The sequence below is a fragment of the Salvelinus sp. IW2-2015 genome, linkage group LG2, assembly GCF_002910315.2.
Source record: "Salvelinus sp. IW2-2015 linkage group LG2, ASM291031v2, whole genome shotgun sequence".
NCBI classification, from domain to species: Eukaryota; Metazoa; Chordata; class Actinopteri; order Salmoniformes; family Salmonidae; genus Salvelinus; species Salvelinus sp. IW2-2015.
In genome coordinates, this window is record NC_036839.1 from 19,077,553 (window position 1) to 19,101,831 (window position 24,279).

Sequence of the window (24,279 nt, forward strand, 5' to 3'; positions counted from 1 at the left end):
TGGTCTCGAGAGATACGAGGTTGGTACATCTTCCGTTTGCTTAATTCTCCCTCCTAAGTTTACAGCTCCGACTAACACTATTTTCCTCTTTCTGCGCTGACTTTATATGAGTCCTTTGTGGTGCGTTATCACCCCRGTGACCTCACAGATGAATGCAGATGAAGCCGGGTAAAATGATCAAGTAAAAAGTATGTTCCGTACTACCCAGAAAAACCTCATTAATATGTATCACGTAGCAGCCAAAAGAAAATAAGATCCTCTCATTTAGAAATCTATGATTAATTATTCTCCTTTATGTTGCACCCAAGAGGTGCGTTTTAAAATTCAAATACTATTTACTCCAATGCACAATGTGAAATGAGCCCAATCACCAYAAACCAAAGGACTGCGCACTAATTAAGGGGACACTTGAAAGACAAAGAGTTGGTTGTTGAAGATAGACCAACATGCAGTAGGAGCGGACCGAGGAGACTCTTCTATTCAAAGGCCTGACAACATGCACCACTGTAGATAGTGGTGATTTTCAAATCATAAGTCTAGGAGAACTACAAAGGGTTAGACATTTCTTAAAATAGAACTAACTTTGGGAACGGCAACAGGCTGCATCTTCACACACAAATACATATCCTTCAGTGCCTGATGCCTACTACAATGTACCGGCCCCACATGACATAGTCTCATTGGAGTATAATGCCTCTAGGTTCAGACTCACAAATGCTGAGGAATGGCCATAAAGCATAACAAACAACACATTGTAGTGATGACTCTGAAAAACAGAACTGCGAGTCAATCAGCTCACACCCCTGTATTTAACTTCTATTTCCTGGTCCTATGTCAGTCAGTCCTGAGGGTTGGTTGAGGTCAAGTTGGCGGCCTGAGGCCATGCCAGGGGAAAGCCCAGAGCAGGATGGGTGGGGGTCAATACTGATAGACTCTGTTGGCACATCAKTGGACGAGTCTGTGCGTCAGCACTTAATGACCAGTGGCCCGTCTGGACAGGGATTAGCAGAAAAACAACAAACAATACACCCAGGCACCTCAGTAACGTTAGGCTAGCCCCTCTCGCAGGGTGTCCTATAATCAGGAATCAAGAATAGTGTCATGTACTCCATAACATTCTGAGGGTCTCACACTGCCCCAATGTGTTCCTTTTTTCTCGATTGCCTGCTGTGGGCCTACGTGACTTACGCGTCTTGATTGCGTTGTTTGTTTTGCAATCAGAAATACTCCAGGAGGACAATCCTCTTGAGGTAAAAGCTGATCCTGATGAACCTTAGACGGAGTTAAAGCCCCTGGTAGCAGAGATTTAGCCTCCGTCCTGCTATGCTCTTCTCTCCCGCTGGTTATTATCATCACTACTGTGGCACGAAGCCATCTTCACCTGTAAAACAGCTGTCCTGTCCTCTGGTGGGGCTGATCTGATCCCACTGGCCTGGCCGCCCGGGCCATTGCCTGCAATAAGACAGTCCTGTAATCTGAGGATGAACGCCTATCCAGGCCACACACAGATTAACAATCTGCAACCAATGATGAGCACAAAAAAGTGAGGGCAGAGATAGTAAAAATGTAGGAGAATGAAATGCAACAAACTGTGAGCAGCATCAATCGAGGAGATTATCTGGGCTGCTCTCTCTCTCTTTCCTCTATCTCTCTCTCTCTCGCCCACTGTAAATCCTAATTTACCCCAGAATAAGCCAAGGTTTATGAAGCCTGGATGTTGGGAGCAATAATCCATCTGTGTTTTGCTCAGTTTAGAGGAGATTACATGATGGGTGCTTTTGTTATTGATATAAGAGTAGGTGAAAAACAGACACCCGACCCATGCAAACACAGAGAGGGAGGGATAATGGAGAATGGCAATGATGCCGACAATGGCAAATCACGACGCCAGCGAGGAACTACGGCACTGGTGGTCTTTGCGGTTGTTAATCTGATTTACGGACATGTTTTGGTGAGGAAACTAAGCCTCGCTGCCGAAAGGAGAATGGAGTCAGAGGAGAAAAATGTGAATCCACAGAAAAGCTGTTGTCTTTCCTCTCCAACACAGATGAGCCAGAGATAGAGAAACGGTGTGCCAAAAAAGGGGCCTACACTACTCTGAACAATGTAAAGGATATTTCTGCTTATGTAAAAGAAAAACATTCACAAATCCACCCAGAGTATCTTGAAACTTCCCCCTAACTGTTACACAAGTCATGTTTTAATATGCCATTTCATTTAACTTATGTTTTAACATTCTATGGCTAATGTTGACTGGGAAACCACACAGTAAGAGCATACCTGTTTATAGAAATCCTTAGCAAAGGCCTTAAAGCTTAAACTCAAAACACAACCAATAATATCTAGCTAGTTTCCACTCTTTTTATGACATTGTTACAAAAAAACGTGTTAGTAATTTTCCATGCCCTCGGTTTGTTGTCAAACAACACTCTGATGATCCAAAGCAAATAACTCTCCGCAGGGTTGGTACATACGTACATTGCTGTTAGAGAGGTATTTCCAGGTCATTCTAGTTCCAGAATAGGCCTACGACATGATCTTTGGATTATGGTTTGCATGACTGCTTTGTTCTAAGACATGCCATGCGATGCCAGGAGCGGCAAACACAGCAAATCAAGCAAGGTAACAACAACCCAGTTGCCAAACGTGTTTGCTGTTTTTGTAAATCATGACAGGTGTTTTGATACGCTAACACGCTAGCCTTCACGGTAGGTTCCAAACACTCTCTTCATGTTTCTTAGTTCTGAAACAAATAACCTCTATCCATAGGATTTTCCTAGAGTCCTTACAAAACATAACCATATATGGTTAACATTGAACATTACTTCAGAAAGTACTCATAACCCTTGACTTGTTCCACATTTTTGTTGTGTTACAGCCCAAATTCAAAATGTATTAAATGGAATACATATACAAAAATTCACACCCCTGAGTCAATACATGTTAGAATCACCTTTGGCAGCGATTACAGCTGTGAATCTTTCTGGGTAAGTATATAGGAGCTTTGCACACCTGGTTTATGCAATATTTCCACAAAAAATATGTAATTCTTCAAGCTCTGTCAAATTGGTTGTTGATCATTGCTAGACAGCCATTTTCAAGTCTTGCCATAGATTTTCATTCTGATTTAAGTCAAAACTGTAACTAGGCCACTCAGGAACATTCAATGACATCTTGGTAAACAACTCTACTGTATATTTGGACTTGTGTTTTAGGTTATTATCCTGCTGAAAGATAAATGTATCTCAGTGCCTCTTGGAAAGCAGACAACCAGGTTTCCTCTAGGATTGTGCCTGTAATTTGCTCTATTCCATTTATTTTTATCCTAAAAAAAACCTCCCTTGCCGATGACAAGCATACCCATAACATGATGCAGCCACCACCATACTTGAAAATATAAAGAATGGTAATCAGTGTGTTGGATTTGCCCCAAACGTAATGCTTTGTATTCAGGACATAAAGTGAATTTCTTTGCCACATTTAGTGGGGGCAAATCAGTTTTACTTTAGTGCCTTACTGCAAACAGGATGCATGTTTTGGAATATTTTTATTCTGTACAGGTTCCTTKTTTTCTCTCTGTCATTTAGGTTAAGATTGTGGAGTAACTACAATGTTGTTGATCCATCCTCTGTTTTTTTCTCCTATCACAGCCATTACTCTGTAACCGTTTTAAAGTCACCATTGGCCTCATGGTGAAATCCATGAGCGGTTTCCTTCCTCTCCGGCAACTGAGTTAGGAAGGACGTCTGTATCTTTGTAGTGACTGGGTGTATTGATARACCATCCAAAGTGTAATTAATAACTTCATTATGCTCAAAGGGATATTCAATGTCTGCTRCTTTTATTTTAACCCATCTACCAATAGATGCCCTTCTTTGCGAGCCATTGGAAATTCGTCCATGGTCTTTGTGGTTGAACCTGTGTTTGAAATTTACTGCTTGACTGAGGTACCTTACAGATAATATATGTGTGGGGTACAGAGATTAGGAAGTCATTCAAAATCATGGTAAACACTATTATTGCACACATGTAACTTATTATGTGACTTGCTTGKCATAACAAAAGGGTTGAATACTTTTTGKCTTAAGACATTTCAGATTTTCATTTTTGTATTAATTTATAAACATTTCTAAAAGCATAATTCCACTTTGARATTATGGGGTATTGTGTGTAGGCCAGCGACACAACATCTCAATTGAATCCATTCAGGCTGTAACACAACAAAATCTGTAGTAAGTCAAGAGGTGTGAATACTTTCTGAAGGCACTGTATGTGTGTTCTTGTGTGTGTATCTATCTCAAGTGTAGAGATAACAAGACATCAACTCACCACCTATGAGGCCAGACGATATGAAGAGGTCTGACGTGGCTCTCTTCTCCTCCRCCATCTCCCTCTTCCTTCCCTCCCCCAGGCCCTCGCTCTTCCCTGGGGTGAGAAGGAGCCTCGGCCTGCCCGGTGCCTTCCCTCTGATCCAGGATGGCAGCCTCTGGCTCTGGGCTCAAGGACAGCGCTTTGGGAGCCGGAGGGGAGCTGAGACTGAGAAGTCCCTCCTTTTCCTCTTCTACTGGACTTCGTAGTACTTCAGGTCTGCTGTGGTTAAATCAAAGTGACTCATGAAGACATACACACTGTACTGCGCCACTTCATAAAGTGATAAAGACATAAATACACTATGGTATGACCCTTGATGATGATCCGGCAGTATATTATTATATACGAACAGAAATATAAACGCAACATTTAACAAGTGTTTCATGAGCTGAAATAAAAGTTCACATAACRTTTCCATAGGCACAAAATGCTTATTTCGCTAACATTTGGGTACAATATATTTACATTCCTGTTAGTGAGCATTGCTCATTTGCCAAGATAATCGATCCACCTGACAGGTGTGGCATATCAAGAAGCTGATTAAACAGCATGTTCATTACTCAGGTGCACCTAGTGAAGGGAACAATAAAAAGGCCACTCTAGGCAGTTTTCACAACACAATGTCACAGATGTCTCAAGTTGAGGGAGCATACAAATGGCATGCTGACTGTAGGAATGCCCACCAGAGCTGTTGCCAGAATTTCTCTACCATAAGCCGCCTCCAACGTCATTTTAGAGAAATTGGCAGTACGTCCAACTGGCCTCACAAGCGCAGACCACGTGTAACCACGGCAGCCTCCACACCCGGCTTCTTCCCCTGCGGGATCGACTGAGACCAGACACCCGGACAGCTGATGAAATTGTGTCACAACCGAAGAATTTCTGCACAAACTGTCAGGAACCGTCTCAGGGAAGCTCATCTGTGTGCTCGTCGTCCTCACCAGGGTCTTGACCTGACTGCAGTTTGGCTGATTTACTTATATGAACTGTAACTGAAATTGTTGCATGTTGCGTTTATATACAGTTGATAAGATAATATGGCAAGACAAGCTCAAATAAGCAAGGAGAAATGACAGTCCATCATTACTTTAAGACATGGTCAGTCAAAAGGTTAACACTTTTTTGGTTACTACATGATTCCGTAAATGTTATTTCATAGTTTTGATGTCTACACTACTATTCTACAATGTAGAAAATAGTAAAAATAATTTAAAAAAAATTGAATGAGTAGGTCCAAACGTTTGACTGGTACTGTAGGGAAAGATAGCCTACCTTTAGATAATTTTTTGATCAATAGGACTGTAAACTTCCCAAATGTAAGAGGATTCTCATTGTATTTAGCTACAGTTGAAGTCGGAAGTTTACAAACACAAATTTCTTGTTAACAAACTATAGTTTTGGCAAGTCGGTTAGGACATCTACTTTGTGCATGACACAAGTAATTTTTCCAAAAATTGTTTACGGACAGATTATTTCACTGTATCACAATTCCAGTGGGTCAGAAGTTTACATACACTAAGTTGACTGTGCCTTTAAACAGCTTGGAAAATTCCAGAAAATTATGTCATGGCTTTAGAAGCTTCTGATAGGCTAATTGACATAATTTGAGRCAATTGGAGGTGTACCTGTGGATGTATTTCAAGGTCTACCTTCAAACTCAGTGACTCTTTGCTTGACATCATGGGAAAATCAAAAGAAATCAGCAAAGACCCAGAAATAAAATTGTAGACCTCCACAAGTCTGGTTCATCCTTGGGAGCAATTTCCAAACGCCTGAAGGTACCACGTTCATCTGTACAAACAATAGTATGCAAGTATAAACACCATGGGACCACGCAGCTGTCATACCACTCAGGAAGGAGACACGTTCTGTCTCCTAGAGATGATCGTACTTTGGTGCGAAAAGTGCAAATCAATCCCAGAACAACAGCAAAGGACCTTGTGAAGATGCTGGAGGAACGGGTACAAAAGTATCTATATCCACAGTAAAACAGTCCTATATGACACTAACCTGAAGGCCGCTCAGCAAGGAAGAAGCCACTGCTCCAAATCCACCATAAAAAAGCCAGACTATGGTTTGCAACTGCACATGGGGACAGAGATCGTACTTTTCGTACAGAATCGTTACAAAACACTAGAAACTGTTTGGCCATAATGACCATCGTTATGTTTGGAGGAAAAAGGGGGAGGCTTGCAAGCCGAAGAACACCATCCCAACCGTGAAGCACGGGGYTGGCAGCATCATGTTGTGGGGGTGCTTTGCTGCAGGAGGGACTGGTGCACTTCACAAAATAGATAGTAGCATGAGGAATGAAAATGATGTGGATATATTGATGCAACATCTCAAGACATCAGTCAGGAAGTTAAAGCTTGGTCGCAAATGGGTCTTCCAAATGGACAATGACCCCAAGCCTACTTCCAAATTTGTGGCAAAATGGCTTAAGGACAACAAAGTCAAGGTATTGGAGTGGCCATCACAAATCCCTGACCTCAATCCCATAGAAAATTTGTGGGCAGAACTGAAAAAGCATGTACGTGCAATGAGGCCTATAAACCTGACTCATTTACACCAGCTCTGTCTGGAGGAATGGGCCAAAATTCACCCAACTTATTGTGGGAAGCTTCTGGAAGGCTACCCAAAACATTTGACCCAAGTTAAACAATTTAAAGGCAATACTACCAAATACTAATTGAGTGTATGTAAACTTCTGACCCACTGGGAATGTGATGAAAGAAATAAAAGCTGAAATAAATCATTCTCTCCACTATTATTACTAACATTTCACATTCTTAAAATAAAGTGGTGATCCTAACTGACCTAAGACAGGGAATTTTTACGAGAATTAAATGTCAGGAATTGTTAAAAACTGAGTTTAAATGTATTTGGCTTAGGTGTATGTAAACTTCCGACTTCAACTGTATTTTTGTTGAATGTATTATGACACTTTTTTTTCTTCTTTTTTTTTTTACAATAAAGTGTTTAATTTTTAAAAAACAAAAAAACATGTCAGTCATTTCTCATAGAATAGACTAAGTGGAGGCTATCACTGTTGTATTACTGTTGTATTACTGTGGAGCCTCTGGCCTGCCTGGAGACATGGGTTAACCCTGTGAGGCTTGTGGGGCTCTGAAGTCATCAACATGATGCTGGCCTGTGATGGAGATGGAGCTTGTGTTCTAGGAATATTGTTTAAATGCATTTACCCATGCACACACACTGTTCAATTTCACAGCAATCGAAGTAGATATGAAAATCTCCTCATAGAACTGTATCCATCTCGTGCATTGTGAATGGTTTGCTTCACTAATGAAAACAGAAAACGGAGAAGATCTTCCGACGCTACCGAAATCCTCTGTCTTTGTCAGGTTGCTTTGCTTGGAGAGGCAGACTTGGATGAGGAAGAGAACAAGTACGGAAAGATGCTGATGTCACTGACGAAGGAATGGGAAACACATTTAAAGTGCTGGCACCAAGGCAAGTGTTCGTGGCTAGGGTGAATTTATGAAGGCAGGAGCCACTGCTTTTCATGCTACAGAGTGGCATAGAGCGAGGGTCTTGTTACTGTTCTAGTCAGTCTAGAGATCCAGTCTACGTATTACTTCTGGATGATACCACAAGGCCAGACCAAGATTAGGCCAATAAGTATTTAGTCAAGAATTACTGGTTCACAGAGGAATTGTCCTTGGCTTTATAAATACCTGTATTTTTCCAGTGGGTGAGGAAGACAAAGATACGGTATATCAAAGCATACCGCACACAGCCTTGGTCTTTCTTAGCAACTACACCTGAATGAACCAGCAACTATTGTAGCAAATACAGTGGAGTTTAGGCCCATTTCATTAAAAGCTTGTTACGGATGCCAGAAGAATCCTGTGGTGACAATGACATCATGGCGTGACGAATCTCCGCTAACAGATTTAGCAACGTTACCATAAGATGTTCATGGTGTTTAAAAATATATATTTCTGGAAAAGTCATCTACAATTAAGCAATGGGTGTGGTAGCCTATAGGCTACAGTATATGGTTCCACTGCACTTCATTGGGTAAAACCAGTTTCCTAATGTCAACTTCCTTAATCATCTACCTCAAGCACTACTGTCTTTCACATATTGAATCCTTCTTGAGGAAAGAGACTGAAGAGAGGGTGATAATATTGCCTTAGGTGTGGAAYGATTAGCATAAAGAATGCATGAAAACATATGGCTAGGCTAGAGGACAAATGTTAAGCGCTGTCCGTCTCTAGCAATGCACTTGCGTTATTAGAATCTATAAAGCCTTTCTTTTCAGAACTGTGTTGCTGAAATCAAGCAGCAAGACGTTACCTTGACAAGGCATTGATAAACCTGACAAAGTGGGATAGAGTGGGCAGATGGATAAAGAACCTAACCGATATGGACATGGGATGGCCTCTGCCGTACAGCTGGACTGTGGAGCTGACAAAGAGCCAGTTGTGGTTAGGTATGACCAATGAGGCTGCCTCACAGTCCCCTAGGAATATTTTATTCGATAAGCCATTTTAAAAATTGGATGAAGGGGTTTAGACTAGGGGCAATAAAAACGCTGCCGTATCTACCGGCAGAGAGCGAGAGAGAGAGGGAAAAAGAGGGAGAGAGAGCGGTACTTAGGGAGAATGCCGCCAATTAGCTTATTTATAAATCAACAGCAATTTCTGTGATGGCTTTACCTCTGCATTTGATTAAATGTGAAAGGATGAAGGGGGGAGTCAAAGTCAAAAATCATTTGATCTAATTTCCTTTATTGGCAATAATCACAAGTGTCTCTCCCACTGGGTAATGAAAAACGGCAGTGATCTTGAGCCACGGTGAGAATGGGCTCTGCTCTGCTCTGGGGAGGGAGGAAAATGGAGGCATCTGGGCTGTACACTCACACAGTAGCATTACACAGGCTAGCCAAGGACTGTTTGGTACATAAATAATGTACAACCTCACATGAAACACGTACCCAAAGAAGACCAAAGTGCTGCTTGCTAATATGATAAGTATTAGCTATGACAATGATTCATTGTAGGTGATGGGGTTTCTTCTTTGTTTGTGAGGTTGAGGTCAGATCTATAGCACATGTGGTACCAGGAGTTGATCAACATAGGTTCCCAATAAGTAATTGAGTTAGAACTAAACACAGAGTCCTGTTTTTAACGACAACAGACACCACTGTTGAGATTATCTAAGGACACTCCCTGGTCCTTCCAGGATGAATCTGACCTGACAAAGTAGGAGTGAGTGTTCAGAGTAGGACAGAATACAGGGCACGGAACCATCCAAAGGTTTAGCATCGAGGTTACTGTCCTGAGGGCATCACTTCAAAACAATCTCATCAGCATAATCCCCAAAACTAGCCATTTAGCCCATCTAATAGTGGCTTGATGAGGGACGGCCAGGCCAGTCAGCTACTCTTTAGCCGTTCCTGAGGCAGCCAGAGTACTGGGAGAAGCCTCAGCCTCCGTGGCACGGGCAGAGCAGGTCATTAAAGCCCATTAAGATCTACATTACAGTCATTATGAGGCTGGCGAGCTGACCCTTTAGTCAGAAACTATCGGCGCAGTCCACTCTGCAGCACTCCTATGAGGGATGCTGGTCTACTCGATATGGCATGGCGAACGGAGGCTACGGTCAGCGAGAGGGCCCAGGGGGGGAATTCCCCACGAGTGTTCTGACTTAGACAGAGATTAAGGTGGAAGGGGAGCGAGGAGGACGGAGGAGGATGGAGGACGTTTTGCCTTGAGTATCATGGATGACTGTAGAGCTCAGAGCCTGAGACCCAAAAGTCATAAAATAATAGGGAGTTTTTTTGTGGTGGTTATTGTGGGAAAATTATGACATTATGTAACATGCATATGGCTTGCAAAATGTGACATCGGGAACAAGCAGCTTACACCAGAGGCACAGAAGCCCAGACATCTGCTGTGGAGCGCAGATCGTGCGGTAATACCCTCCGATACACAAAATATAACCTGTCCGCTCAATGTTTTTCATCCAGGTTGAGCTTCGGACATGAAAATCCCCATGTTAGGATTTGATTTGTTGTCACAAACACAGAGAGGGATATGGAGGTTCCATAATGCATTGCAAACAAGAGCGAGAAAAAAGTACAACATAAAGCATAGATCCTTCAGAAATATCCAACTGACCTCCGTCCTCACAATACTAGTGACCGTTTTCCTCTGTGGCAGTAAACCATCATCTTTTACTGGGTTGGAACTAGGATTGCCAAGGGAGGTTATATTACTGGAAACTTTCAAAGTTGACAAGTAAATTACCAGAATTTGGGTAAATTAAGTTACGTTTTGGGGGGAAATMTTATAAGATGACATCTAGTGGCCTGTTTGGGTACTTCAGATTATCATAGGCGTCTTTAATTATCTCTGGCCCTTTGTGTGGCCTTATTACATGTACAATATACAATTGTTATATTTAATAAAAATGGTTAATAAAACATTTATGACAAAGCTGTATAAATATGAAACATTAACTTAGTGAATACCATTGGTGTATGAGGGTTTCAGCTTGAAACAGGGCAGCAGGTAGCCTAGCGGTTAAGAGGGTGGGCCAGTAACCGAAAGGTTGCTGTCTCGAATCCCCGAGCCGACTAGGTGAAATATCTGTCGTTGTGCCCTTGAGCAAGGCACTTAACTCAAATTGCTCCTGTAAATTGCTCTTAATAAGAGCACCTGCTAAAATATAAATATCCTTTACGTATTTTCTTACACACTTTTGTTTATTTTACTGTCAAAATGTCTGTTGTAAATATTTTGGTGCCAAACTGGTGGCAGTTGTGAAAAAAAGCCAATAGTTTGAGTTAATTGAAAATAATAATAATAATTTTTGATAAGATGCTTTTTTCATTAATTAGGCTATTTTCTCTTGAACCATATTGAATATCTACTAGAAACTCATGAACAGAATGGACACAGATAAAATATATATATATATATATATATATATATATATATATATATATATATATATACAGTGGGGAGAACAAGTATTTGATACACTGCCGATTTTGCAGGTTTTCCTACTTACAAAGCATGTAGAGGTCTGTCATTTTTATCATAGGTACACTTCAACTGTGAGAGACGGAATCTAAAACAAAAATCCAGAAAATCACATTGTATGATTTTTAAGTAATTAATTTGCATTTTATTGCATGACATAAGTATTTGATCACCTACCAACCAGTAAGAATTCCGGCTCTCACAGACCTGTTAGTTTTTCTTTAAGAAGCCCTCCTGTTCTCCACTCATTACCTGTATTAACTGCACCTGTTTGAACTCGTTACCTGTATAAAAGACACCTGTCCACACACTCAATCAAACAGACTCCAACCTCTCCACAATGGCCAAGACCAGAGAGCTGTGTAAGGACATCAGGGATAAATTGTAGACCTGTACAAGGCTGGGATGGGCTACAGGACAATAGCCAAGCAGCTTGGTGAGAAGGCAACAACTGTTGGCACAATTATTAGAAAATGGAAGAAGTTCAAGATGACGGTCAATCACCCTCGGTCTGGGGCTCCATGCAAGATCTCACCTCGTGGGGCATCAATGATCATGAGGAATGTGAGGGATCAGCCCAGAACTACACGGCAGGACCTGGTCAATGACCTGAAGAGAGCTGGGACCACAGTCTCAAAGAAAACCATTAGTAACACACTACGCCGTCATGGATTAAAATCCTGCAGCGCACGCAAGGTCCCCCTGCTCAAGCCAGCGCATGTCCAGGCCCGTCTGAAGTTTGCCAATGACCATCTGGATGATCCAGAGGAGGAATGGGAGAAGGTCATGTGGTCTGATGAGACAAAAATAGAGCTTTTTGCTCTAAACTCCACTCGCCGTGTTTGGAGGAATAGAAGGATGAGTACAACCCCAAGAACACCATCCCAACCGTGAAGCATGGAGGTGGAAACATCATTCTTTGGGGATGCTTTTCTGCAAAGGGGACAGGACGACTGCACCGTATTGAAGGGAGGATGGATGGGGCCATGTATCGCGAGATCTTGACCAACAACCTCCTTCCCTCAGTAAGAGCATTGAAGATGGGTCGTGGCTGGGTCTTCCAGCATGACAACGACCCGAAACACACAGCCAGGGCAACTAAGGAGTGGCTCCGTAAGAAGCATCTCAAGGTCCTGGAGTGGCCTAGCCAGTCTCCAGACCTGAACCCAATAGAAAATCTTTTGAGCTGTCTCTTATACACATCTAGATGTGTATAAGAGACAGGTGTGCAAACCTGGTCAAGAACTACAGGAAACGTATGATCTCTGTAATTGCAAACTAAGGTTTCTGTACCAAATATTCAGTTCTGCTTTTCTGATGTATCAAATACTTATGTCATGCAATAAAATGCAAATTAATTAATTAAAAATCATACAATGTGATTTTCTGGATTTTTGTTTTAGATTCCTTCTCTCACAGTTGAAGTGTACCTATGATAAAAATTACAGACCTCTACATGCTTTGTAAGTAGGAAAACCTGCAAAATTGTCAGTGTATCAAATACTTGTTCTCCCCACTGTATATGTTATACATTGAAACATTTACCAGTTACCAAAATTAACAGATTGCCATAGATTACCTGTTAATTAATCAAATCAAATGGTATTGGTCACATACACGTTATTAGCAGTTATTGCGGGTGTAGCGAAATGCTTGTGTTTCTAGCTCCAACAGTGCAGTAATATCTAACAAGTAATATCTAACAAACTACACACAAATGTTAGTAGGAATAAATTAAAAATATAAACATAAGGACGAGCAATATCAGAGCGGAACAGACTAAGATACAGTAGAATAGTATAGAAAACAGTATATACATATGAGATGAGCAATGCAGATATGTAAGCATTATTCGGTGAATGAGATAACGTAGAACAGTATATACACATGAGATGAGTAATGGCAAATATATAAACATTAAGTGACTAAGAGACCATAGAATAGTATAGAATACAGCATATACAGTTAAAGTCTGAAGTTTACATACACCAAATACATTTAAACTCAGTTTTTCACAATTCCTGACATTTAATCCTAGTAAAAATTCCCTGTCCTAGGTCAATTAGGATCACCACTTTATTTTAAGAATGTGAAATGTCAGAATAACAGTAGAGAGAATGATTTATTTCAGCTTTTATTTATTTCATCACATTCCCAGTGGGTCAGAAGTTTACATACACTCAATTAGTATTTGGTAGCATTGCTTTATTAATTGTTTAACTTGGGTCAAACGTTTCGGGTAGCCTTCCAGAAGCTTACCACAATAAGTTGGGTGAATGTTGGCCCATTTCTCCTCACAGAGCTGGTGTAACGGAGTCAGGTTTGTAGGCCTCTTTGCTAACACAAGCCTTTTCAGTTCTGCCCACATATTTTCTATATGATTGAGGTCAGGGCATTGTGATGGCCACTCCAATASCTTGACTTTGTTGTCCTTAAGCCATTTTGCCACACATTTGGAAGTATGCTTGGGGTCATTGTCCATTTGGAAGACCCATTTGCAACCAAGCTTTAACTTCCTGACTGATGTCTTGAGATGTTGCATCAATATATCCGCATAATTTTCCAACCTCATGATGCCATCTATTTTGTGAAGTGCACCAGTCCCTCCTGCAGCAAAGCACCCCCACAACATGATGCTGCCATCACCGTGCTTCACGGTTGGGATGGTGTTCTTCGACTTGCAAGCATCCCCCTTTTTCTTCCAAACATAACGATGGTCATTATGGCCAAACAGTTCTACTTTTGTTTCATCAGACCAGAGGACATTTCTCCAAAAAGTACGATCTTTGTCCCCATGTGCAGTTGCAAACTGTAATCTGGCTTTTTTATGGCGGTTTTGGAGCAGTGGCTTCTTCCTTGCTGAGCAGCCTTTCAGGTTATGTCGATGTAGGACTCGTTTTACTGTGGATATATATACTTTTGTACCCGTTTCCTCCAGCATCTTCACACGGTCCTTTGCTGTTGTTCTGTGATTGATTTGCACTTTTCGCACCAAAGTACGTTCATCTCTAGGAGACAGAACGCGTCTCCTTCCTGAACGGTATGACGGCTGTGTGGTCCCATAGTGTTTATACTTGCATACTATTGTTTGTACAGATGAATGTGGTACCTTCGGGCGTTTGGAAATTGCTCCCAAGGATGAACCAGACTTGTGGAGGTCTTGGCTGATTTCTTTTGATTTTCCCATGATGTCAAGCAAAGAAGCACTGAGTTTGAAGGTAGGCCTTGAAATACATCCACGGGTACACTTCCAATTGACTCAAATGATGTCACATAGCCTATCAGAAGCTTCTAAAGTCATGACATCATTTTCTGGAATTTTCCAAGCTGTTTAAAAGGCACAGTCAACTTAGTGTATGTAAACTTCTGACTAGAGGTCGACCGATTATGATTTTTCAACGCCGATACCGATTATTGGAGGACCAAAAAAAGGCGATACCGATTAAATCGGCCGATATTTTAAAAATGGATGTATTTATTTGTAATAATGACAATTACAACAATACTGAATGAACACTTTTATTTGAACTTAATATAATACATCAATAAAATCAATTTAGCCTCAAATAAAATCATCAAACATGTTCAATTTGGTTTAAATAATGCAAAAACAAAGTGTTGGAGAAGAAAGTAAAAATGCAATATGTGCCATGTAAAAAAGCTAACGTTTAAGTTCCTTGCTCAGAACATGAGAACATATGAAAGCTGGTGGTTCCTTTTAACATGAATATCTTCAATATTCCCAGGTAAGAAGTTTTAGGTTGTAGTTATTATCGGAATTATAGGGCCATTTCTCTCTATACCATTTGTATTTCATATACCTTTGACTATTGGATGTTCTTATAGGCACTTTAGTATTGCCAGTGTAACAGTATAACCTCCACCCCTCTCCTCGCCCCTACCTGGGCTCGAACCAGGAACACATCGACAAAAGTTACCCACAAAGCATCGTTACCCATCGCTCCACAAAAGCCGCAGCCCTTGCAGAGCAAGGGGAACAACTACTTCAAGGTCTCAGAATGAGTGACATCACCGATTGAAATGCTATTAGCGCGCACCCCGCTAACTAGCTCGGGAGTTGATAGGCTTGAAGTCATAAACAGCTCAATGCTTGAAGCACAGCGAAGAGCTGCTGGCAAATGCACGAAAGTGCTGTTTGAATGAATGCTTACGAGCCTGCTGCTGTCTACCACCGCTCAGTCAGACTGCTCTATCAAATATCAAATCATATACTTAATTATAACATAATAACACACAGAAATACGAGCCTTAGGTCATTAATATGGTCAAATCCGGAAACTATCATTTAAAAAACAAAACATTTATTCTTTCAGTGAAATACGGAACCGTACCATATTTTATCTAACGGGTGGCATCCATAAGTCTAAATATTCCTGTTACACTGCACAACCTTCAATGTCATGTCATAATTACGTACAATTCTGGCAAATTAGTTCGCAACGAGCCAGGCGGCCCAAACTGTTGCATATACCCTGACTCRGCYTGCAATGAACACAAGAGAAGTGACACAATTTCCCTAGTTTAATATTGCCTGCTAACCTGGATTTCTTCTAACTAAATATGCAGGTTTAATAAAATATACTTCTGTGTATTGATTTTAAGAAAGGCATTGATGTTTATGGTTAGGTACATTCGTGCAACGATTGTGCTTTTTCGCAAATGCGCTTTGTTAAATCATGATGATGATGAGTAATGCCAGATATGTAAACATTATTAAAGTGACTCGTGTTCCATTCCTTAAAGTGGCCAGTGATTCCTAGTCTATGCCTATAGGCAGCAGCCTCTAATGTGCTAGTGATGGCTGTTTAACAGTCTGATGGCCTTGAGACAGAAACTGTTTTTCAGTCTCTCGGTCCCAGCTTTGATGCACCTTTACTGACCTTGCCTTCTGGATGATAGCGGGGTGAACAGGCAGTGGCTCTGGTAATTTACCAAAATGACTGAAGATTTCAGTAACTTAGGTKAATTACTGGTAGCTTTGCAGCCCTAGTTGAAACACAGACCAAAATTAGCGCCTTTCATTGTGACACGCAAGCACCATCCATCCCAAGGGGACAAGACTCAGAAGTCATTCTGTTCCAATTAAAACACTCTGTGTGCACCGTGATGTCATGCTCTGTGGACCCARCATGGTCACATGCTTGTCATTGTCCTTCTAAATGTAAAGTATGGGGTATAAATCTAATTTGTGTAATGGGATAAACATTCAGAACAATATGGCACAGGACAGATATCAAATCAAACTTTGTTTGTCACATGTGCCGAATACAAGTGTAGCCCTTAACGTGAAATGCTTACTTACAAGTCCTTAACCAACAGTGTAGTTCAAGAAGAGTTAAGAAAATATTTACCAAATAAACTCAAGTTAAAATAATTATAAAAAGTAACACAATAAAATAATAATAACAAGGCTATATACGGGGGTACCGGTACCAAGTCAATGTGCAGGGGTACAGGTTAGTCGAGGTAATTTGTACATGTAGGTAGGGGTGAAGTGACTATGCATAGATGATAAACTGTGAGTAGCAGCAGTGTACAAAACAAATGGGGTGGGGTCAATGTAAGTTTACTTTACGGGTTGTAGATGTAGTCTGTGGGACTACAGGTTGTAGATGTAGTCTGTGGGACTACAGGTTGTAGATGTAGTCTGTGGGACTACAGGTTGTAGATGTGGTCTGTGGGACTACAGGTTGTAGATGTAGTCTGTGGGGGACTACAGGTTGTAGATGTAGGTCTGTGGGACTACAGGTTGTAGATGTAGTCTGTGGGGACTACAGGTTGTAGATGTAGTCTGTGGGATACAGGTTGTAGATGTAGTCTGTTGGGACTACAGGTTGTAGATGTAGTCTGTGGGACTACAGGTTGTAGATGTAGTCTGTGGGACTACAGGTTGTAGATGTAGTCTGTGGGACTACAGGTTGTAGATGTATAACTAAAATGAACATGAAAGTAACATAACAGTACTTATTGTTAGTGTTATTGGGATTAGTTCAGATATCAGTCTTTGGAGGGTTTGTCATTGACACACTCTCAGTAACAATTTTGTTATTGAGAACGTGTGACGCACATTGCAGACGAGCCATGTGCTAAATGTAGAAATAAATAGGTGATCATTTTCAATATCCTCCTCTATCAGCTTTGGCTGAGGCAAAGCTCCCCTAGTTAGGAGATTATTGCATTGTGTAGCTTGTTTTGAAAACACCCATTTTTCTTGATTATGTCACCACTGAACAGATGCCAATGTGTGTTAGCTAAAGTTTGGTATTAAGGATAAATCACCAATGCAGGGTTTGATCCTTAATTCGTTCCTATTCATCACGGTTAGTTCCCCGTACTTCAAAGCCACCATATGGACCTAATTGTGGTCGTTCCTGGCACATGAGCGACTGAAAGCTGAGGCACTACCGTACCTCCAGTTTCGCTGTGCACTGTCATCATACTTTGTGCTGAGCATTTATTGCATACGGTTCTGTACTCAAGCTACATGCCAGGTGAACTAAACTGGAGGATTTTTTTGGGGGGGGGAATAGTGGAGGGGGGAAAGTAGAATGAAAGGATGGGGAGTTGGAAGATATAAGAGGATAAAGGAGGACAGAAGTCAAATCAAGGTAAATAGAAAAAAGGTGCCCACCGACCAACAGCTGTTTTCATCACGTCACAGATGAGCTTATACAGGGGTGGTTTGATTAGGAGAGATAGGCTTCCCCCTCCTCCTCACAGGCAGGGTGACCGCCGGTCGGTGACTGGAGAGTAATCAAAGAGGAGATTGTGGGATGAGCGTCGGGTCATCTGAGGATGACAGGCTCAGGAGGCAAATGGTGACAGCGGATTTGACCCCTGCGGGCCAGAGCAGAGCAGGGCCTGCTGGCTGGGCTGGCTGGCTGGGCTGGCCTGGGTGGCTGGGTGAGTGAGGTTTAGGGAGATTTACCTCATCATCTCAGGCTGTATCTAAACGGTGTCATGATCAAGATTAGAGGTTAAATTGGAGTACACAACAGATTACATGGTCATATAAATCTGTTGAACACAACATATTGTTCTAGATTTTCATTAGTGGTAAACAAGGGGATAAATATCTGGGATCAGTTGAAAGTCTATCCATGAACAAAGTCAGAGAGAACGTGGTGAATCATCTGAATTAAATTCACAGGGAGGTGGTATGTATCATACATTTGATAATACAAATAATGGAATCAAGCAGACAATGTAGCTTGAATTCTTTACACTTTTCTACATATCATCAGGAGACTAAATAACCACATGAAGGACTGTACTACAGCATTTTCCTGTCTTTCCGTCTATTTGGTAGATGTTTGTTCAATTATTGCAAAATGATCACCCTATTGATCTAATGGTAAATCAATTCCAAACATCAATCAATCCTTGTTTCTGTCTACAACACACCTGTTTAACATGGTCTCCTCAAGCCAGTCGACCCAGACAGCACTGCCTTTCAAATTCCTCTGCTCCATCGCTTTAATGTTTCCAATTAGTCCCCACAGTCCCACGGCTAAACAGCCTCACCAAGCTTTACCAAGGCTCGTGGCAACAAATGCCTTCAGATGTCTATAATCTAGAAAACCTTGGACACTCCTTGGGGTTGTTTGTTCTTCATAGGTTTTCTATGTGGGGTGGATGATACAACAACAATCTCTCTCTGCCCTTAGACACAAATCAAAAACCAAAGCAAACCGGTTAACCTCTCCATTTTTCACACAAACATTATTCATCCAAAAGTCTACATTTTTCCGTCTCATCAGTCGTTTAAACAGTGAAACACAAGGTTAACTGTATAATAGAATATATCTGATTAGGTTATTATGGATCGTGTTGGACTAAACAGATTATATTTGTCCTCCTGTTACCATCTTCAATCGGTTGCGAAAACGTCCAGTTGCATTTGAACTTTGTCAAAGGAACGTTTCAAACAGGATATCCTGCCATCTGCTCCTCCAGTAGACTCATTCCAGGAGTCAGTCACTTGAGACCTGAGTTGACTGCCTGCTTCTTCACACAGAGCCACATCAATGTCTTTTAAAAGTAGCCAAAAAAGAACAACCTTTTCCCAATCAACTTAAAAGTATCTTCAGTTATCTGCAGCGAGTTAAGGGACTTAATGAAAACCGGCCATCAGTGGGGAGGTCCTAAAGAACGTACAACGCTTTCAAGCGGAGTTGAAACCTGCATTAATATCTTTTCATGGAAGAACATTAAAGGAATCCCTCCTTTTGTCTCTTAACATTAACAATGGAGAACCTGTTCCATAGAAGCCTACATTCCCTTGGTTCCTTCCACATTCCTTTTTTAATGCAGATATTACATGTGAGAAAATGAAATAACAATATACTAATCATGATCAATCTGGTTTCCCTCCCCCTTAAACACCTGACGGCATTCTGTTCTCAAGAGGAAAAGGAACACACGCTGTCTGACAACCTGACAGCCACACAAAGGCCTCAGAAAGAACTGGGGTGAATGGGGGAAACTGCAGTGGGGTCCCTGGCAAGGCCTGCCAGAATTTGGCACCTGCTGATCACGTGCACATTTGATGACCCCCTCTCCATTCCCCACCCACTATATATATATATAATATATATATTTGAATATTGTCAATACGCTGGTCTGGTGTGTGTGTGTGTGTGTGTGTGTGTGTGTGTGTGTGTGTGTGTGTGTGTGTGTGTGTGTGTGTGTACACACACACCAGACCAGCGGATTGACAATACTCAAAGAAAGTCAATGCCCCGCTGTTCCACGATGATAAATGTGATGGCTTTGTATCTCACCGCAGGTTTCTGCTGGCTCAGGTCAATCGCTATTAAATTACAAAAGTCCACCTCTCAAAAGCCGATTGATAGATGGATACTGCAAACACACAAACCACAAAGAGCCCTCCATTGCTTTCACAAACCCACCAGTTGTGCAGCCTGAAAAAAGGGCTTTTAGGTTGTTGAGAGTTTTTATTTGTGCATTTGCAAATTAATTTGGGCTCTCAGTAACACCATAAACTCTCCAGAGCTTGGACCGAGTGGACATTTCTGAGAGCGACAGAGCGACATAAAAATACCTATACAGAAAAARCTTCTGGTATTTCTACTATTTGTTTCTCTGAGCGTTTTATATTTTCAAAGAGCTGGACTAACTGTGTTTGGAAAAGGACCGCGGGCATGTTGGGGGATTGTCGGCCATGCATATAATCGCTTACTTACACTCTGTGAGTTTGCTTTGGATCAGGCAAATTACCATCTGAAAATGAGCTGAAAAACACTCTGGGCGAGAGGCCTGCGTCATCCATGGCAGTTCACTTTCAGTATTTCTTACCGCAGCGAATATACAGGGAAACATGTAGAGATGCACACACACTGCTCAGAAACTGTAGTTGCATCATTGCTTTCAATGTACTTAAAATTTAAAGAGAAAAAAATACTCTCTAAATACTATAAAAACAAACCTTACTCTTAATCTTGGCCTCAAAATCTGTCTAGTTATGTGGTAATGCATTATGATGATGTTGAATGTTAAACTTGTCACTGTGAGGGAATATGCGCTTCCAGCATAAAGTGGACTCAAATCACATAATACACTCGCTCTAATTGGGAAGGCCATAAAATAAAGTCTGCGTGACACAATTACTGCAGGCAGGGTCACACAAACACTCTCACACACAAGTTTCATGGACAGGGAGACGTAGGCTTAAATAATTAGCTATAATATGCCACAAGAGTAGGCTCAGAACAATATGTGCACTTGGGTGAGCGGAGGAGACTGCTTTCATCTTTTCCACTGTGTTCGGTCACCCCCGAGAATGGCAAGGCTTGAAAGAAAGCACAGGAATCGCTAAAAAACTGCATCATATGTTTATGAATTTCTATTCAATAAATGCCATGCCGCCTTCATGAAAATATGGGCATTATGGTTTTGCTTAAAATGGGATATCATGGAAGAAATTCCAGCTGTGATACATAAGAGAAATGTTCAAGCAGCAACACCAACATTGGATTGACAAGCACACACCTGTGTGGTCAACACTTAGAAAAAGGACTTTGTCTCAATACCTTTAGTGTTTCAATGTTAATATTCAAATGTAAACGGTTATGATGCCGTTGTTTTCATGTGAAGAAGTGGCTGCTGTTGATTTGGTCTGTAATAGGAAGCAGACCCTCTGTTGCGTCGAGGTTTGGAGCACTTAGCAGCTAGAGCATTGTTTTGGAACAGAGCAATAAAAAAGAACCACCCCTCATCACTGAGCCGAGACAACAGCTTATAAAGAGACGCCTGGATCCAATCGATCCACAATGACAGTTCTCTAATCTATATGCATGTTATTTTACTTACAAATGTAAACTCATTATTTGGTATTAGCTGAAGTGAATTTCTAAGTACAATTTGACGTAACAATGGATATTTTCTGGCGCTTTAGTTGAAATAATTCATAATACATCTAGCAAATAGTATTGCTTGATTCAATATATTCCTTAACCGCAATGTTCTAATTAAATAATTATTATCTTTTTTTTAAATATTTTACCTATACTGATGAAGCACTTAAATCAATCCAAAGAGATACAGAAAAACCCCTCTCCTCCTAAAAAGGTTGCCACCTCTTTCCATCTCACCCAAACACTTCACATAGACACATCAACATCTGTAATGAATTCATCAACATCTGTAATGTATACATAGGCGGTACGTGCGAGAGTGATAGAGAGGCCTTAGCGAAAACACGAAACAGGATATTAAAGCTCCGTAGACACTACTAATCTTGACTCTTACACAACTAACTTCTCTCCAGTCAGTCAGATTGCCATTAACCATGCTTCGAAACCCTATCAGCTCTCTGGGTCGGATTAGGAGCCTGCAACGCTCTCTCTCTCAACTCTGCTTTCTTTAATCAGTGGCCTGGTTATCCCTAGAAGGCAAATMACTGTAGCCAYGGATGATGACACTGACCTTGTGACATGGGGGYATTGGATGGGGAAGTGGAGGACCCGACACTTTGGGCGTATGAGCTTGTCCAGGTCTTTGGGCCTGTGGTCGGGGATCATCTTCATGAAGGACGAAATGGAGGACAGGAAAGACTCCATGTTGAAAGAAGAGTTGAACGCCACCACATCTGCCACCAAGCTGGGGGGAAAGGAAAAGAAGGGTACACACACAGTCAGTGACACACACACGCGTACGTACACACACACAAAGTGACACTACTTCATTTGCAGATTCAGTGTGTGCCACATGGAACAGTTCAGCATAGTCTGCATTTATCAGTACAGTCTTAAATGGCTCCCATTCTCTTTCATTAGAACGAAAGCCATGCATTATAATTCAAATTAGCAAAGCAATCTGGCTTGAATCCAATCAAACATCTCTTAATGATCCATTCCCTTTGAGTAGCGTATTATTTAATGCTGCCATATTTGACTGGGTTAATGACATTAAAGTAGATTGAGTGGGCCTTGCAGAACTGACTTATTGACGCGTTGCCCTATGCAGATCAACAACAATCACTTTTCTTTAGAGTGCCCCTCTCTTTACTGTTCGCCTTCTGATTAATGACAGCCCAGTCGCTCGACAAGAGTGACTTCAATTACCCAGAGAGCATCATGTCGGCCTGCCGTAATTAACCAATCATGTTGCGCCCCAGACATGCTCATTAAGACAAACTATTACCGTATGAATAGTGTGTTGTTTGTTTATTTTAAATACACAAACAAACAGAGCAATTATGCTCGTTGCTCATCGTCTTTGCATGTTACGACCTCTTGTTCCTACTGTTAACTGTGATAATAACGTGCACTCACTGCGCACCAGATAGATTGTGTACTGTATTATACATTGTGTACTGCACACTCAAGGCCGGGCTGGTCTTTACCATGACAGGACCTGGTTGTATCCGTACTGGAAGTCTCTGTCCTGGCTCTTGCGGACTGGATAGACCAGCTGGTTCTCGTGGAAGTAGAGCACCTTCTTCAGTGTGGCCAGGTCAGGACGCAGGGCCACCAGTTCAGACAGGTTCAGCACAGAACTGGCAAACAGGACCCTGAGGACCAGAACACAGCACAGGGGGTTAGGATGGTGAGGGTGAGTTAATCTATCTGCAAATACAGTGCATTCAGAAAGTATTCAGACCCCTTGACTTTTTCCACWTTTTGTTACGTTACAACCTTATTCTAAAATGGATTAAATAACAAAAAATCATCAATCTACACACAATACCCCATAATGACAAAGCGAAAACTGGTTTTTAGAAATGTTGCAAATGTATAAAAACTGAAATACCTTATTTACATAAGTATTCAGATCCTTTGCTATGAGACTCAAAATTGAGCTCAGGTGCATCCTGTCTGTCCTTCAGATGTTTCTACAACTTGATTGAAGTCCACCTGTGGTAAATTCAATTGATTGGACATGATTTGGACAGGCACACATGTCTATATAAGGTCCCACAGTTGACAGTGCATGTCGAGCAAAAACCAAGCCATGAGGTCGAAGGAATTGTCCGTAGAGCTCCGAGACAGGATTGTGTCAAGGCACAGATCTGGGGAAGGGTACCAAAAAATGTTTGCAGCATTGAAGGTCCCCAAGAACACAATGGCCTCTATCATTCTAAAATGAAAGAAGTTTGGAACCACCAATACTCTTCCTAGAGCTGTCCGCCCGGCCAAACTGAGCAATCAGGGGTGAAGGGCCTTGGTCAGGGAGGTGACCAAGACCCGATATTCACTCTGACAGAGCTCCAAAGCGCCTCTGTGGAAATGGGAGAACCTTCTAGAAGGACAACCATCTCTGCAGCACTCCACCATGAGGCCTTTATGGTAGAGTGGCCAGACGGAAGCCACTCTTCAGGAAAATACACGACAGCCTGCTTGGAGTTTGC

At 41.5% G+C, this 24,279-nt stretch overlaps 1 protein-coding gene across 3 annotated transcripts in view; it reads right to left on the reverse strand.

Annotated features, from left to right (window-relative positions):
• Window positions 1-24,279, reverse strand: part of gtdc1 (glycosyltransferase-like domain containing 1) — a 45,964-nt gene that overhangs the window by 10,158 nt on the left and 11,527 nt on the right. For 2 of the 3 annotated variants that reach the window (XM_024005102.1, XM_070447719.1), the window contains 3 exons: window positions 23,275-23,442; window positions 22,356-22,529; window positions 4,330-4,590 (listed from right to left, as the gene is read on the reverse strand). In XM_024005102.1, coding sequence (XP_023860870.1) covers window positions 4,330-4,590; window positions 22,356-22,529; window positions 23,275-23,442 — 603 coding nt within the window. The remainder of the gene's footprint in view (window positions 1-4,329; window positions 4,591-22,355; window positions 22,530-23,274; window positions 23,443-24,279) is intronic. The other variant, XM_024005108.1, reaches the window with a different exon arrangement.